This window comes from Artibeus jamaicensis, unplaced genomic scaffold (genome assembly GCF_021234435.1).
Source record: "Artibeus jamaicensis isolate MK-2021 breed Jamaican fruit bat unplaced genomic scaffold, CSHL_Jam_final contig_490, whole genome shotgun sequence".
Classification (NCBI taxonomy): Eukaryota; Metazoa; Chordata; class Mammalia; order Chiroptera; family Phyllostomidae; genus Artibeus; species Artibeus jamaicensis.
Window position 1 is genome coordinate 1,497,442 of NW_026521861.1, and position 15,418 is coordinate 1,512,859.

Genomic DNA, 15,418 nt, shown 5'->3' on the forward strand with positions numbered 1-15,418 from the left:
TTACAGAGCCCCCAGTTCAGATGATGGGCATGAGGTCTGGCAGGCCTCGGGCCAGCTTTGGGGCTTGGACCTGGGAGTCCCCTTGTTCCAGAGCTCAGAAACAGGATTGCCCAATGGTCCAGGGGTTCTGGCAAATTAGGTGTCCAGTGCCTTGACCAAAGGGCAGAGTAGACATAAGGCTCAAGATCTTGGGGTTGAGCCCAGCCTAGGCAGGGGGCGGGGGGCGGGGCGCCTGCCTGCATGTCCATAGTCTGGGTAGCAGTAGGTGCCCCAACAGCTGTAGTTTCTGTGTAAAGTTGATTCGAGATGGGAGGGAGGGCCTGGGAAGGTGCTTTGTTCTTTTTTTAAAGATGTTTTATACATTATGCTATTACAGTTGTCCCATTTTCTCGCTTTTATTCTCCTCCGCCCTGCACACCCCCTCCCACCCACATTCCCCCCTTTAGTTCATGTCCATGGGTCGTACGTATTAGTTCTTTGGCTTCTCCATTTCCCATACTATTCTTACCCTCCCCCTGTCTATTTTCTACCTGCCATTTATATTTCTTATTCCCTGTATCTTTTCCCCTATTCTCCCCTGCCCCCTCCCAGCTGATAACCCTCCATGCAATCTCCATTTCTGTGATTCTGTTCCTATTCTAGTTGTATGCTTAGTTTGTTCTTGTTTTTTTAAGATTTTATTCATTTATATTTAGAGGGGAAGGGAAGGAGAGAGGGAGAGAAATATCAATGTATGGTTGCCTCTTGTGTGTCCCGAGCTGAGAACTGGCCTGCAACCCAGGCATGTGCCCTGACTGGGAATCGAACCTCGATCCTTTGCTTCCCAGGCCCATGCTCAATCCACTGAGCTACACCAGCCAGGGGCTTGTTTTTGTTTTTACTTTAGGTTCGGTTGTTAATAACTGTGAGTTTGTTGTCATTTTACTGTTCATATTTTTTATCTTCTTTTTCTTAGATAAGTCCCTTTAACATTTCATATAATAAGGTCTGGGTGATGATGAACTCCTTTAACTTGACCTTATATGGAAAGCACTTTATCTGCCCTTCCATTCTAAATGATAGCTTTGCTGGATAGAGTAATCTTGGATGGAGGTCCTTGTCTTTCATAACTTGGAATACTTCTTTCCAGCCCCTTCTTGCCTGCAAGGTCTCTTTTGAGAAATCAGCTGATAGTCTTTTGAGCAGTCCTTTGTAGGTAACTGTCTTCTTTTCTCTTGCTGCTTTTCAGATTCTCTCCTTATCTTTCAATGTAATTATGATGTGCCTTGGTGTGTGCTTCCTTGGGTCCAACTTGTTTGGGACTCTCTGAGCTTCCTGGACTTCCCGGAAGTCTATTTCCTTTGCCATATTGGGGAAGTTCTCCTTCATTATTTTTTCAAATATGTTTTCAATTTCTTGTTCTTGTTCTTTTTCTTCTGGCATCCCTATGATTTGGGTGTTGGAATGTTTAAAGATGTCCTGGAGGTTCGTAAGCCTCTCCTCATGTTTTTGAGTTCTTATTTCTTCATTCTGTTCTGGTTGGATGTTTCTTTCTTCCTTCTGGTTCAAATCATTGATTTGAGTCCCAGTTACCTCCTTGTCACTGTTGGTTCTTTGTACATTTTCCTCTATTTCACTGAGCATAGCCTTCATTTTTTCATCTAATTTGTGACCATACTCAACCAATTCTGTGAGCATCCTGATAACCAGTGTTTTGAACTGTGCATCTGATAGGTTGGCTGTCTCTTTGTTGCTTAGTTGTATTTTTTCTGGAGCTTTGTCTTTCTTTTACTTGGGACATTTTTTTTTCCCCTCTGCATCCCTGTTATGTAGTAAAGGACGGAGCCTCAGGTGTTCACCAGGGCAGGGCAACCCACGTGGCTGTGTTGTGACACCATATGTGGGGGAGGGGTCTGAGAGGGAACAGTGCTGCTTGCTCCACTCTTTGACAGTTTTCAGTCACTTCCCCTGATACCCACAAGCAAATTGGGCCCTTGTAGTGCTGATTCCCTGGTGGGTGGGCTTCTGTACATTCTAGGACCCTGTCTCTCCAACAAACTCTCCTGTGAGGCTGGGAGTTTCTCCCACTGCCTCAACCCCCCACAGGTGTTTTCTTTTTAAAAAAATTTTTTTAATTGATTATGCTGTTACAGTTGTTCTATTCCCCCCCTTCATTCCCCTCCACCCTACCCCCTCATCCCCACCATTACCCACCCTTTAGTTTTATGTCCATGTGTCTCAAGTTCTTTAGATTCTATATTTCCCATGCTATTCTTGCCCCCCCATCTATTTTCTATCTACTGTCTATGCTACTTATTTTCTGTACCTTCTCCCCCCTTCTCCTCCTCCCACTCCCCTGTTGCTAACCCTCCTTGAGATCTTCATTTCTATGTTTCCACTCCTGACCTAGCTGTCCTTTTAGTTTGCTTTTGTTTTAGGTGTGGTTGTTAATAACTGAGTTTGTTGTCCTTTCACTGTTCATGTTTCTTTAACTTTTTTCTTCGATAAGTCCCTTTAACATTTCATATAATAAGGGCTTGGTGATGATGAACTCCTTGAATTTGATCTTATCTGAGAAGCACTTTATCTGTCCTTCCATTCTAAATGAAAGTTTTGCTGGATAGAGCAATCTTGGTTGTAGGTCTTTGGATTTCATGACTTGGAATACCTCTTTCCAGCCCCTTCTTGCCTGGAAGGTCTCTTTTGAGAAATCTGCTGACAGTCTGATGGGGACTCCTTTGTAGGTGACTGTCCCCTTAGCTCTTGCTGCTTCTAGGATTCTCTCCTTCATTTTAATCTTGGCTAATGTAATGATGATGTGCCTTGGTGTGTTCCTTCTTGGGTCCAACTTCTTTGGGACTCTCTGAGCTTCCTGGATTTCCTGGAAGTCTATTTCCTTAGCCAGATTGGGGAAATTCTCCTTTATTATTTGTTCAAATAAGTTTTCCACTGGTGGCTGTGCCTTTCCCCCTTCTGGTACCCCTATAATTCGGATGTTGGAGCGTTTAAAGATGTCCTGGAGGTTCCTAAGACTCTCCTCATTTCTTTGAATTCTTGCTTCTTGACTCTTTTCTGTTTGGCCATTATTTGCTTTCTTCTGGTCCACTCCATTGACTTGAGTCCCAGTTTCCTTTCATTGCTATTGGTTTCCTGTGCAATTCCATTCATTTCAATCAGTTTCGCCTTCATATATTTGTCTAATTTGTGGCTATAATCAACCAGTTCTGTGAGGATCCTGATCACCAGTGTTTTAAACTGTGCATCTGAGAGTTTTGCTATTTCTTCATCGCTTAGATTTATAGGCTCTGAGGCTTTGAGATCTTCTTGAGCCATTTTTGGTCTGTTCGTGCCCTTTAAGTATGAGGAGCGGCGCTTGGACTCCCAGGTCGCTGGGTTGTGACGCTGTATGTGGGGGCGTGGCCAGAGCAGGGAAATGGCAGCTCCCTCTGCTGTTTCTCACAGCCGGGTGAGGATCAGCGCCTTAGGTGGTTCACCTGGGCCAGGCCACTCAGAGTCGCTGGGTTATGACGCTGTATGTGGAGGTGAGGTCAGAGCAGGGAAATGGCGGCGCCCTCCCTGCCGCTTGCTGTGGGGACCTGCTGGGTCCCGGTCCAATCGTCCACTCCCTCGCTTGTCTATCCGAGCACCAATGCGCGACCACAGTCAACTCGCAGCCCTGCTCCCTTGCTGTTTCCCCGCGGTCGGTCGCTGGCTCGGTCGCTCACTAGGTCCAACTCTGCGTCTGGATTCCGCGCGCCTGAGTCCATCTGACCGAGTTTTCCTGTGCAACCCTGCTTCACCAGCTGCTGGTTTCGCCCCTTACTGGTCAGGCTGAAGAATTTGTTGTTAACGGACTTCCGAAAAGGTCAATTTTCTGTGTTCTGGCTGTGTTTTCTGTTGCTAATATTTAGTTGTCTCTAAACTGGGTTGTGTGAGAAGGCACGGCACATCCACCTATGCCTCCATCTTGGCGGAAGTCCCCCCACAGGTGTTTTCAATCAGAGGTTTGAGGCTTCATTTCCCTGCTGGAGCCCTGGGTTGTGCGGTCTGTCTCACTCCCCAATTGTTCCTCCCAGTTTATCTGCCTGCAATATGGGACTGCTGGATCCACCAGCCGCCACCTCATCCACCCCTGTCCTCCACAGCTGCCATCTTGCTGCAAGTCCTCTCCACCCTGCTGCCCAGCTCCACCCCTCCTACCAGATGAATGTTTCTTCTTTAACTCCTTGGTTGTCGGGCTTCCATAGAGTTCAATTTTCTGTCAGTTCTGTTTTGTGTTTAAATTTGTTGCTGTTCTTCTTTTGGTTGTGCAAGGAGGCATAATGTGTCTACCTATGCCTCCATCTTGGCCAGAAGTGAAAGATGCTCTTTTGTTGGTGAGTAAAGACAGTAAGGCTGGTGTCTTCTCCAAGTTATAGTCCCTATCCCTGGCAAGAGGCATCCCATGTCATTTAAAGGGACAGGAATTCCATAACTCCCCTGGAGAAGCAGGACAAAGGGCCTGGGTGTTCTACTCCTGGTCCATAGATCCCAGAGGGCAGAACATGGCTGGGCTTGCCTGCCTTGCGTGTTCACGCCAGACCAGGGAGGCCCCTGTCCATGTCCCCACAGCTGCTCATGAGCAGCTAGAAAGAACCCAGGAGTAAACTTGGGCATTATGTTGCTCTCCTTTCAGGGTAAGTCTTGGGTCAAGGTCAATGTCTTCATCCCAGGCCTTGGGAAAAGATGAGGCTCCCAGTTCGGTAGGGCAGGGGCAGAGCAACCCAGAGAGGATTGTGTGTTCAACACAAAGTGTGAAAGGGAAACTGACATGAAGGGAGGCTCAGACTGAGCAAGAGGCAGCCAGTCCCAAAGCACTGGGGCCTGGGGCTTTGCCTCCCCCAACCCTCCCCTGTCGCAGGCCTCAGAGGCCCTCTCCCCTCCCCCGCAGCCCACTGCACTTTGATGGAGGCTCTGCAGTGGGGTCTGTTTCCTCACCGCCTCCAGCTGCTAGACGCCACCCACACACCTTAGCCGGTGGCCCCTTTCTCCACCCCCAGAGCCAGAAATGCTGCATCTCTCCAAGCTTCCTTCTCTCACCGCAGCTCCTTGACTGTAGCTGGGAAATGCTCTCCACTTCCAAGGATTCGTGACCAGACGGGGCCCCCCGGATAACCCATGTAATCTCATCTCAGTCAACTGGAAGCACACCTGCAAGGCCCTCTGTGGGGGACCACTCTTCTGTCTACCATATGTGTGGCCTGACTGGGGACAACTCTGGCTCAGGAATAGTGTGACAATGGCTGGGCTGGGGCAGGACGAGAGCCTGGAGCACCCGTGTCCTCCTTAGGCCCGGGGGTGCCTGGGTGGTGACTTGGGAGCGCTCAGTCGCTGGACAGAACGCCAGTTCCCATCGTTCTCTGAGTTTGTCTCCCTTTCCAGCAGGACGGGCAAGGGCTGACAACCAGGCTCAGGCTCCAAGTGGCTGGGAACCTCCCCACCCCATCACTGTGCTTCACTTGGACACAGAGGCCCACCCCTGCCTCAAACTGGGCACCCTTTCCCGAGACTCGGAAACCCCTCCATCAGCTCTTTCCTTGGGCTCCTGTGTCAGACTGCGCAGCCAAGAGGATTCCACCCTCAGGATGGGCCCCCCCCAGATGTGAGCACTTGCCCCTCACAGCCCACGATTTCCTGTCGCCCTTGCCAGAAGGTGGGACCAGGAGTCTGTTTGGTCTGCCAGTGGTCTCCGGATGGGACTGGGGTGGCAGGAGGGGCACCCTGGTTTCAGACACAGAAGGCAGCACTCTCCCTCCCCATAGTTCTGGGGGTTCCTTGTGTGTAGAAAGGGGTTAACCCCCTCTGCTCCTAGCCCTGGAGGCCCAGGTCCTCTGGGCGGGAGGGGCTGCTGTGTAGACTAGGGGTGCTGAGGTGGAGAGAAAAAGGAGTAGAGGGGCAGTGGCCACGTTTGGACCCCAATACCCCGGGCTTTGGGCTTCTGCCAACTCTGACCTTGCTGGTGACGGGACAGGCATGAGGGCCCAGTCCTGAGCAGAGCTAGCAGACCTGGGTGGGGACAAAAGCAGCCCTAGCACCTGGGGGCCCGGCGGCCTCCCTGCTTCTCTTGCTGACTCCAGGCCCTGGCAGCCCCACCTCCCTCGGGGAGACGCTCAGCCCTCACAGAGGGTTCAGGGTCTCTGATGCAGCCACCTCTGGCTGGCACCGGGCTGTGTGCAAGGGGCACTCGGGCCCCATGGGCTTTTGGTTCCTTCCCTGCATAACTCACGCAGACAAAAGCCCCGTGGCTGACTTCAGGGCTCTGAACTAGAGTTGGGGGGCCCATTCTAAAGCTGCTGGGGTCCCCTGACTGAAACCAGGAAAACAATAGCCAGCACCAGATCTGCAGGTTACTGACAGAGGCGAAGGACTTGGCAACTGACCCCACTCCGCCTCACAGCCAGTGCACGGGGCTGAGCCCACCTCCACCTCCGGAGCTACCTACACGCTCCACCTCAAAACCCCCACGGCACCGGGCCTCTCGAGGCTCCTGGCTGCTGCTCCAGCACAGCCCCCTTCCCTGCCTCTGTACCCATTACTCTTCATACTTGGGACACCCACACCTTCCCCACTCTCCCTCCACATCCCTCACCAAATTCTCCATCCTGCAAGGTACAGCCTCTGAAAACAATCTGGATGCCACTAGCCGCTCCCACCCACTCTATCAAACGAAGCCCCTCAGGTGACTCAGTCCTCTGCCAGCCCAGCCTTCTCCTGGCTCCCAGCTCGTTGCAGCCCCTCTGAAGCAGGTTCCTTAGTTGTGCCCAGAGCCTGCTTACACCTCTCAGACAGGCTATTTCACTGCCAGCCTGCCCCTCTCCTCCTCCAGGCAGCCTTCCTTGCTTGCCTCAGCCCTGATAGTGGCACCCAGGTCACCACTCAGTTGTTCCTAACCAGGCCTTGCCACTTTTATTCATGCTCCCAGACAGCGGGTTTCAGGGCAGGGCCCACAGGAGATGCTGACTGCGAGACAAGAACTCCTGAGTCTCGACTCAGTGAGTCCTCCCTGTTCATGTCCACCACTCCCTGTCCAGTTCAGGAGCCGACTCGGGCCTGGCCTGTCTGAAGAGCAGTTAACCTGCCTTTCTGGGCTCCCACTCAGATCCCATCTCCATCCCCACCTGGATGGAAGAAGGCAGGCAGGGGCTGCGGCAGCTCACAGACACCAGGCAGGTTGAATGTCAAGTGCACTTTACTGGGCCCCTGGGCCTCCACATGCTATCCTCATGGAGCCTGGGGCACCCCTCCCAACGCCTCCAGCTGCACAGGAAGCGGGGTGGGTGGAGGGAGTACTAGGAGAGGCTCATTCTCCTGCTCCAAAGGGTCACGGGTAATGCTGGGCCACAGCTGCTCGCCTCTCCCCCTGGGGCCCCCATCCCACCACCAGCAGCTAGACCCCCCTCAGCGCAGGGAAGGGGGATGCCTGGGCCTTCAGCACAGGAAGCTGGCTTCAAACCAGCCACCTGTTCTTGCTTAGAACAGGGCACGGGGGCCTGTGCACAAGTCTACCGGGGCAGTTGTGTAGCGGAGGGGAGAGCAGCCCACTCTTGTCGGGGGAGGGTGGGCGGACTCTGGGAGCCAGGCTGGCCCTTTCCCTCAAGCCCAGGGAGCTGGTGTTGGAAGTGGTGAGGTTCAGCCAGAGGAGGCTAGAAGGACATAGTGGACAGCCGGGTGGGCAGCTGGTGCAGCTGGCTGTGCCCTCAGTCCCGGCCATGCGTCACCAGTCCCGTTCGGCTGGCTCCCGGTAGGGGAGGCCTAGGAGCCTGAAGACATCCTTCTCGGTGGGGGTGGGAAGCACTCGGCCAGACCCCACCTTGAGACCTCGGGTGTCCCGCACCACAGCCGTGCTGAGGGCGTGCTCTGACAAGCTCATGCCCTTGGTCTTGGCCAGAGCCCGCATGGAGCGGTTGAAGTGGGCAGAGCCGGTGAAGTAGAGCAGGGCGCAGGCAAACTCGCTGTAGGGCACGACGATGATATCCAGGCGCCGGTGCCGGTGCCCCGGCCCTGGGAGCCGGCATACTCCCAGGTACTTCTGCTGCTGGCCGTTGTCCTCCTGGCTCACCAAGTCATCCGTCAGGAACCCTGGCCCAGCACAGGAAGGCTGCTGGGAGGGCGTGGACCAGGCCCTGCAGGGGCCGTCACACCCTCCCAGCATCTGCTGGTCATCCTGGGTCCTCTGGTCCCAGGTCACTGTTTCCTTGCTGGGTGACCTTGCCTATTCTGGGCCTGTTGTCTCCCTACCTATAAAATGTGCATAAATGTCCCTCCCATCCTCCACAGTGTCACAGAAAGATCAGGTGAGACACCCAACCTGCAGGGAGTACTGAGTTCCTGTGTGGTGCGGGGCCGTTTCCTCTCTTCCCTGAAACCTCTGGTCGCAAGGAGAGATTCTCATGAAACAACCTTCCCCTGCGTCCTGCCCAGCGACTGCAACTCCGAGGCTCTCCCTCCTGGGGGCCACCTGGCCCTGCCCTGCCCCGTGTCCACTGCTCACCCAGAGGCGGAGCTTATACCTTGCTGCCGAAGGCTGTCGAGGAGGCGGCTGAAGACTCCCTGGTGAGACCGGCCGTCAGGGTGAGTGAGCAGCACGTCAACGTCGCCGCAGGTCGCCTTTCCCCGTCGGTAGGAACCGCAAGCCACACAGAGCAGCCCAGGGTTGAGGGCCTGGGCTGATCCCCGCACCTGGGAAAGAGTGGCAGGGGGCGAGGGGCTGTGGGCCTTAGCCTTTCAAGGGGTTCCTCTCTGTCGGCAGGGGCCTTCCCTGACCCGGGGGCCCGCCCCCAGCCTACGGCCCAAGCCAGCCCCGGATGAACACAGCGGGGGAAACAAGGAAACAGGAGCAGGGAACAGAGGCCAGAAATCCACCCTGGGGGCAGCTGCTCTCTAAGATCACGGGGACAGAAGGGAAGGACGCTGTTCACATGTGGGGGCGCAGCCTGGGGAGAGAGAACAGAAGTACGCTCAGCACAGAGGGAAAGCGCTGCTCTTTCCCACTAGGGCCCTTCCAAAGCAGAGACACGGCTTCTCTTGGCCCCGCCCCACCCACGTGCTGGGTCCGTGGAACTCCACTCGGGACAGAGGGTACCTGAAAGCCCTCGGCCAGGTCTCCATAGCCCTGGTGTCTATGGATTCGGAGTGACAGACAGTGTGTGACTTGGGGGGTTGAAGCCTGAACAGGTGGCTGGCAGGGTGCCCTGGGCCCAAGTCTGGGGGAGAATGGAGCCAGAAATATAACTACACCTGCGATGGGGAAAGAGGGAGAGGAGGGGTGGGGAGGGGAGAGAGGCAATTCTGAGCCAGTGTCGGAGGAATGGAGCTGGGTGAGGACGGAGCTGTGACAGAGGAGGCTGTCAGCTGAAGGGTCATCCCTCACTGAGAGGGAGAAGCTCATTAGCCCCTACCCCACAGACACTGGCCTTTCATATGCAGATGGCCTCCTGCCTCCACCCCAGGACACTGAGACTTCTGGGGTCCCGGATACCCTCAACCATGACACCTCGATTCTCAGGACAGGCAGTTCTGCTAATCCCCTCACTCCCTTCTCCAGCCTCCCAGGAAGACAGGAGGAGGCCTAGGGTGAGTAATCCCATCAAAACCCCCTAAGGCTGGACCCTTCAATGGGGGGTGGGGTGGGGGAGCAGGCCAGGTGGGCAGGGGGCCCAGAGGCTCACTGGGGCATTCTCCTTGCCTAGACACCGTGGCTGAGTGACGGTGTCATCACTAACACCAAGGCCTGGTGACAGGTGAACAAAGGGGCCTGTCATCCATCCTGTGCCTGTGGCCCAGAGAAGAGCTGAAGGCCGATTTCAACTGAGCTGTCCAGAGTCCCACCCGCTCAGAGTCCTCAACCACAGAGAGCAAGCCCTGCCCACGGCAACCTACCCCGACCCCGACGCCAACTGAACACATGGTACACCTCACCCTGAATGCACCCTAGTCTCTCTGTAATCTAGGTTTTAAGTGAACTCGATCCCTAACCCAACGCTAAATGACAACCTAATCTTGACCCAACCTTATTTCTAGGACAACCACAAATCTTAACTAAAAGCGCCCGACACTAAAAAAACCCTACTCCTAATTCAGGTTTAATCTTAACTCACCTCTTGGTTTAGTTTTCTTTTAAACTAAATATCCTACTAAATACCCTAAACTAAACCCAACCCTACTAGCACTGGGCTTCTTCACCAGTTCTAACCCCAAGGTGGGCTTCAGAAACTCCATACATCTGGAAAAAAGATACAAAACTCTGCACATTTGTACAACTTCTGGAGAGAAAGAGGTCATAGTTTTTACTAGGTTCTCTCAAAGTTTGTGAATCAAAAAATGTTAAGAACCTCTGCCCTGACCCACCCTAACTTAGCCCAGTTCAAACCACAACATCCTTAAGTAGTTCTGACTATAGCCCATCTCAGATCTAACCCTAACACAAAAACCGGTCCCAACACCATTCTAGCATGTAAGCTGACGCTCACTCTGCCTGACCACTAAGAACCCCAATCCAAGGAGCTGGTTCTGCAGCCCTCCCCGACCACAGCCACCCACCCCTCCTCTGGGCTCAGAGCTGGTCTCCACTTGTTCCTTGCTCTCTGGTCCCAGCCTCTGGTGGCCCATGGCTGCCTCCGCCTGCTCGGCTCTTCAGCTGAGGGCGGAGCTCTTGGCTCCAGGCCAGGCCCGAGCCTCATGGCAGGGCCTGGCTCTCCTCCTGCTCTGAGACACCTGCTTACTGTCTGCTCAATCTCTGTGGCCTCCTCCCTGGGAATGCGCTCCAGAAAGTCATCGTAATGCTTCAGGCCAATGGCCTGCTGGGCAGTTAGGGAGGCCTTGCTGCGGATGTCTTCTAGGGTCCGGAAACCCTGGAGGAAGAAACCAGTGGAGGCACCATGAGGACCCAGGACCAGGGAAGAGACAGTGAATGAGCATGCACACCAGGCTTCCGTCACCCCCAGACTCCAAGGAAGACCTGAGATAGAACCACCCCCCGGAGCAGTTGCATCTGTAATCAGTGGAGCTTGGAAAAGGCAGGGGTCCTGGAAGACAAGCCCCAGTTCAGCCCTGGCTCGTGATTCCATCTGGGCTCTGGGTACTTGGCCCTGAGCATGGTCTCTTCAAAGGCCCTTGCTGGTCTGAGAGACAGAGAAACATGCTTCTTGCCTCTGCCACAGATGAATGCCTCAAGTACCCCAGCTGCAGGGCAGTTCTGGAGCCAGGGCAGGCGTCTATGGATGGGCCCTTTGGAAAATGGTCTCCCTCTAGTCTGGGTTCATTCCCATCAGAGCATAAGGTACAAGAACTGTAGGTCAGGAGCTCTGGGACACAGCAAAACTGAGCAGGGAAAGGGACAAGGTGTGACCTGATGGTACCACGTGTGGGCAGTCTTGGTTCCAGCTCCCCAAATGTTAGAGAAGAGTTCCAAGATAGGCACACTGTCGCTGATGTGGTCCAGCTTCCGCAGATGTCCGCTCTCTAGGATCTCTACGATCTTCTCGGCCATCCGTCTCCCAATCCCGGGGATACCGCAGGCCTCCTAGAGGAGGGGTTGGACGAGGCAGGAAAGAAGAGTGAGAAGATGGGAGGGGTGGAGCCCGAGGGGCAGGGGAGCCGACTGCTTCAGCAGATGTCTGAGGAAAAGCCAGCCTGGCCACTTGGCAGCTGGTGGCTGTGTAAAGCTTGGGCACAGCTGAAGACGGGATGTCCGAGTGGAATGGGCTGGGTAGCTTGTCTTTTGGTGTTTGGAGGGATGTCCATGGGCACAGGAAGTAGGGACCCCAGGCACCATCGTCGTCACAGCAGCGAGAGCCAACACTGACGGAGGCCGCCCCGCATGGCAGGTCATGCACAGCACAGCACACCCAGCTCCGCCCTCACAGAACACCGAGTCTGTGCTATTCTTAGTCCCTTTTTACCAGTGAGGAACCTGACACTCAAAGGGTTTAAGTAATTTGCCTAAAGTCACACAATTAGCGACTGGTGGAACCAGAATTCAAACCCTGGTCTGCTGGCCTCCAGAGTCTAAACGTTTTAAAAACTTTGTTATGGGAAAAATTCCAAAGTACACAGAACAGTGTAACAAACCCCCAAGCAACTATAACCAGCTTCTATAATTATCAAAATTTTGCCAATCTGTTTCATCAACCTCCCCATTTCTTCCTTTTGTCCAAGTCCCAGAATCATAAATTCTTAACCACTCTGCCTGATCCCCACTTCTGACCTGAGCCTCCACCAGCCTCTAGCCAATAAAGAGGAGACCATACCCAACCCCTTGCACACCCTGCCCTGGCCCCCAGGTACCTGGTAGGAGACACCCACACCCAACCCCTCTGCACACCCCCCTACCGACCCCCCCCCCGCACCCCAACCCCCCACACTCCCCGGTACCTCCCCTCTGCTGCCCTGGCCCCCGGGTACCTGGTAGGAGGCAACAGGCTTGTGGAAGCTCTTGAGGGCATTGATGGCCTTGGCGTAGCCCAGGGCCCTCCACTTGTCCCCCTGAACACTGTAGGCTTTGGCCAGCACTTCCAGCTTTTCTGTGATGTGGGCGTTGTGGTTGGTTGCCTTCTGGCTTGAAGGCTGTGCGCAGACCCACTTACCCAGGCCTTCAGGGGCTGGGCTGGGCTCCCCATCTCCCTCTGGGGGGATGGGGTATCGGCCACTAATCAGGGCTTCCAAATCAGCTGCGCTAACCTGGGTCTCTTCCCCGTCACTGCTTCCATCATCAGAGCCAGGCTTGAAGTAAGGAAGAAAAAGAGACAATAAATCCATGAACGCTCCCGAAAGGTGGGGCTTGAGTCTCCTGGTTAGACCCAAGAATTAGGTTGGGTCTTCTGGGTTTCCTGATGCCTTGGGTCTCCTTAAGTGTGGGGCCGTGCTCCATTTGACTTCCTCGGTCCCAGCCCTAGCACGCCCAGGCCCTTCATGTTTCTGTGATCTGGTTCTCATGGAAAGGAGCTGCAGGGGCTGAAAGGCTCCTTACCTGGGCATGGGTGCTTGGAGCTTCTTCTGTTCTCTGGGGAGGAGATACAGGTCTAGCGGGAGTAGGGGGAGGAGAGAAGGCTGTCCTGAGTGGAGCCTTACAGGCTCCAGGAGGAGTAGCAGAGTCCTGGTCTGCTTTACTGAGCTGTGGTTGGGCCAGGTACCTACAGGGATGGGGATGGGAAGATAAGACACGGAAGGTCTTACCCCATCTCTGCTCCCAGTCCTTCTCTCCTTGGAAACCTTGGCCTTCTAATGTACTCAATTAAGACAATGAGAGTTGTTTTTAATAACCCAAGGAAAGAGTTCAAGATGCTATCAGAAAACATTTGAGAAGAGTCTGGGACCAGCCCACCTGTTGGGGATGAAGATACTGAATTCTGCTGTGTCCACCAATCTTCTCTCCTGCAGGCACAAGCTCAGCCAGGCTGACTTTACCAGCTGAGCACCCGGGGGAAGCTGGGGCAGTCTGAGGAGGCGCAAGACTCGATCACAGTCCATGCCATCATCCACCACAATGTGAGTGACCCCTGGGGCCTGGGCAGGGTGTATCTGGCCACCATGTTGGACAATCTGCTTCTCGAAGAGTTCTGCCCGGGCTCGCCCAATGCCTGTGGGCACCACATGGGCCCGTAGGGAGCTCAGCCACTCTGTGGAGGAGATACCCAGATGCCTCCTGTTATAACTTTCAGACATGGTCCAGACGATCCCACTAGAGTCCCCTACTCCGAGTCACTTTCTTTCTATCCAGGCTCCACCTTCTGGAGGCTCCACCACAAGTACACAGTTAATTTCCTCATTGGCCATCACTCGATGTGAGGGCCAAGGATTTGGGGAAGTCCTGTTCACTGGTGTAAACTAGAACAGTGTCTGGCACACTGTAGGCATCCTGTAAATCAATTTGTTCATTTATTCATTCAACAAGTATTAATAGATACCTACTGTACACCAGGCTCAAGGCACACATGTCTTACATTTATAGGCCTCACAGCCTAACAGATTCTCCCTTCCCACCCAATGTAAGCTTCTGTCATCTATTTGTCAATTTGGCTACAAAATATCTTATAACTCTGGGAACCTAAGATGGATTTCTGGGCTCCCCCCACCCCCCATTGCTGGCAACCTCCTGGAGAGCCAAGGAGTCTGCTGGTCATTCATTTCCTTAGGGACCAGGGAGTATTTTCTGACTGATGGAGGTCTCAGGTTAGGGCAGAAGATAACACAGCAAGTGGCCTGTCAGAGCTCTGGGACCAAGCCTAGCACAACCTGCAGGCCCTGGGTGGGCAGGGTCAGCTCTAATATCCGATTCCGGCCATGAACAATGTAGAAAATCTAAAGGTCTGAGCACAAGAAAGTTCTGAGATTGGGCCTGCTCACCTCTTGCTTCTTCACCATCTTCCTTCTTGGGAATCTTTGCAAGTGCTTTTGATGATGAATCTGCATGAATTTTCTTCCGCTTAGGAAATGCCTTCAAGATGCCCCTGGGGTCCATGGAAGTATGGCCAGACCCTGGCCTTTCTTGTGAGGGGTGATCAGGGCCGCTGTCATGAAGAAACCCAGAACTGAGGCTCGACAACCCCTTTCCCTATGGTGGTATGCTCTCTACCAACCAGGCCTTGGGGGCAGTAGCACAGCTCCCCGGGGCCCCCCAAAACCCACTTGAACTTCAGTGGTTCAGTTTTGCTCTACACTCACCAGCATTTCAAAGACAGAGTATTGGGGGATATGAAGGGAAGAACAGACTTAGTGGGGGAACTTCTGAAGGGTACCAAACAGTATCATTGGTCAGAAGGGTTACTCTAAAGATTCAGTGTGGTGTCTGCCCTGCTGCATTCCAAAGGGGTTTACCAAGAGGGGATGCCAAGTTAGGAAATAGAGCTAACTCGTTAGGACTTGGTTTCCAAAGAGGCGTAGCAACTGGGTGAATCTGCACAAACTCCACATAATCTTTCTCTACCCCATCACAGACCCTCAGAGGAAAACCTGGTGGTGTGGGAAGTTAAGGAGAGAGGCGGAATACCCTGTACCTGCCCTAGTTGCAGGCCTCTCGGCATGGGAGCGCTCAGCCTCGCAGCTGCGGGAAGACGAGGCACCGCCACAGCAGGTGTGCAGAGCCTTCCGGGACTGGGGGAGTCTTGGCCTCACAGCTGGGGGTAGAAAAGACTCCGGCAGGTGTGGGGCATCCGCCGCGCCACGCAGCTGGAGCGTGCTCGCGACTCCCAGCTGGGGAGCCAGAACAGTGATGGCGAGTCCGGACCCTGCCCTGAGGATTCGGACTGGGGTAGGATCAACTTCTGGCCCTGCAGGCCACCCGAAGGGTGGGCAAGAGTAAATTACTACTTACTTACCCGAGTAGCCAATGAGAGCAGATGAAGTGAGAAAGGGGCGGGGTGGGGGGGAGGGGAAGAAAAAATTACCAGCACAATTTCCGGGT

The 15,418-nt window shown here is 54.1% G+C and overlaps 1 protein-coding gene across 2 annotated transcripts; it reads right to left on the minus strand.

Moving 5' to 3' along the window:
• Window positions 1-7,189: 7,189 nt before the first annotated feature.
• POLL (DNA polymerase lambda) lies at window positions 7,190-15,369 on the minus strand. Of its 2 annotated transcripts, XM_037159492.2 has the most exons (9): window positions 15,012-15,369; window positions 14,362-14,525; window positions 13,340-13,634; window positions 12,986-13,148; window positions 12,421-12,738; window positions 11,366-11,539; window positions 10,740-10,868; window positions 8,529-8,697; window positions 7,190-8,097 (listed from the first exon to the last, which is right to left on the minus strand). In XM_037159492.2, the coding sequence occupies exons 2-9, from the start codon at window positions 14,474-14,476 to the stop codon at window positions 7,733-7,735; spliced, it is 1,728 nt and encodes a 575-aa protein (XP_037015387.2). In that variant the 5' UTR covers window positions 14,477-14,525; window positions 15,012-15,369; the 3' UTR covers window positions 7,190-7,732. The 2 variants fall into 2 exon arrangements, with proteins under 2 accessions (XP_037015387.2, XP_037015388.2); XM_037159493.2 differs by lacking the exons at window positions 12,421-12,738; window positions 12,986-13,148; window positions 13,340-13,634; window positions 15,012-15,369 and having other exon boundaries at window positions 14,362-14,427.
• Window positions 15,370-15,418: the final 49 nt, after the last annotated feature.

Excerpts from the sequence above, each read along its gene's own strand:
- POLL (XM_037159492.2), bottom strand. The coding sequence starts at position 14,476 with ATGGACCCCAGGGGCATCTTGAAGGCATTTCCTAAGCGGAAGAAAATT. Across the intron at positions 13,635-14,361 it reads AGATGGTGAAGAAGCAAGAG|AGTGGCTGAGCTCCCTACGG; the intron begins GTGAGCAGGCCC and ends TCTCCTCCACAG. Across the intron at positions 8,098-8,528 it reads CGACAGCCTTCGGCAGCAAG|GGTTCCTGACGGATGACTTG; the intron begins GTATAAGCTCCG and ends GTGCTGGGCCAG.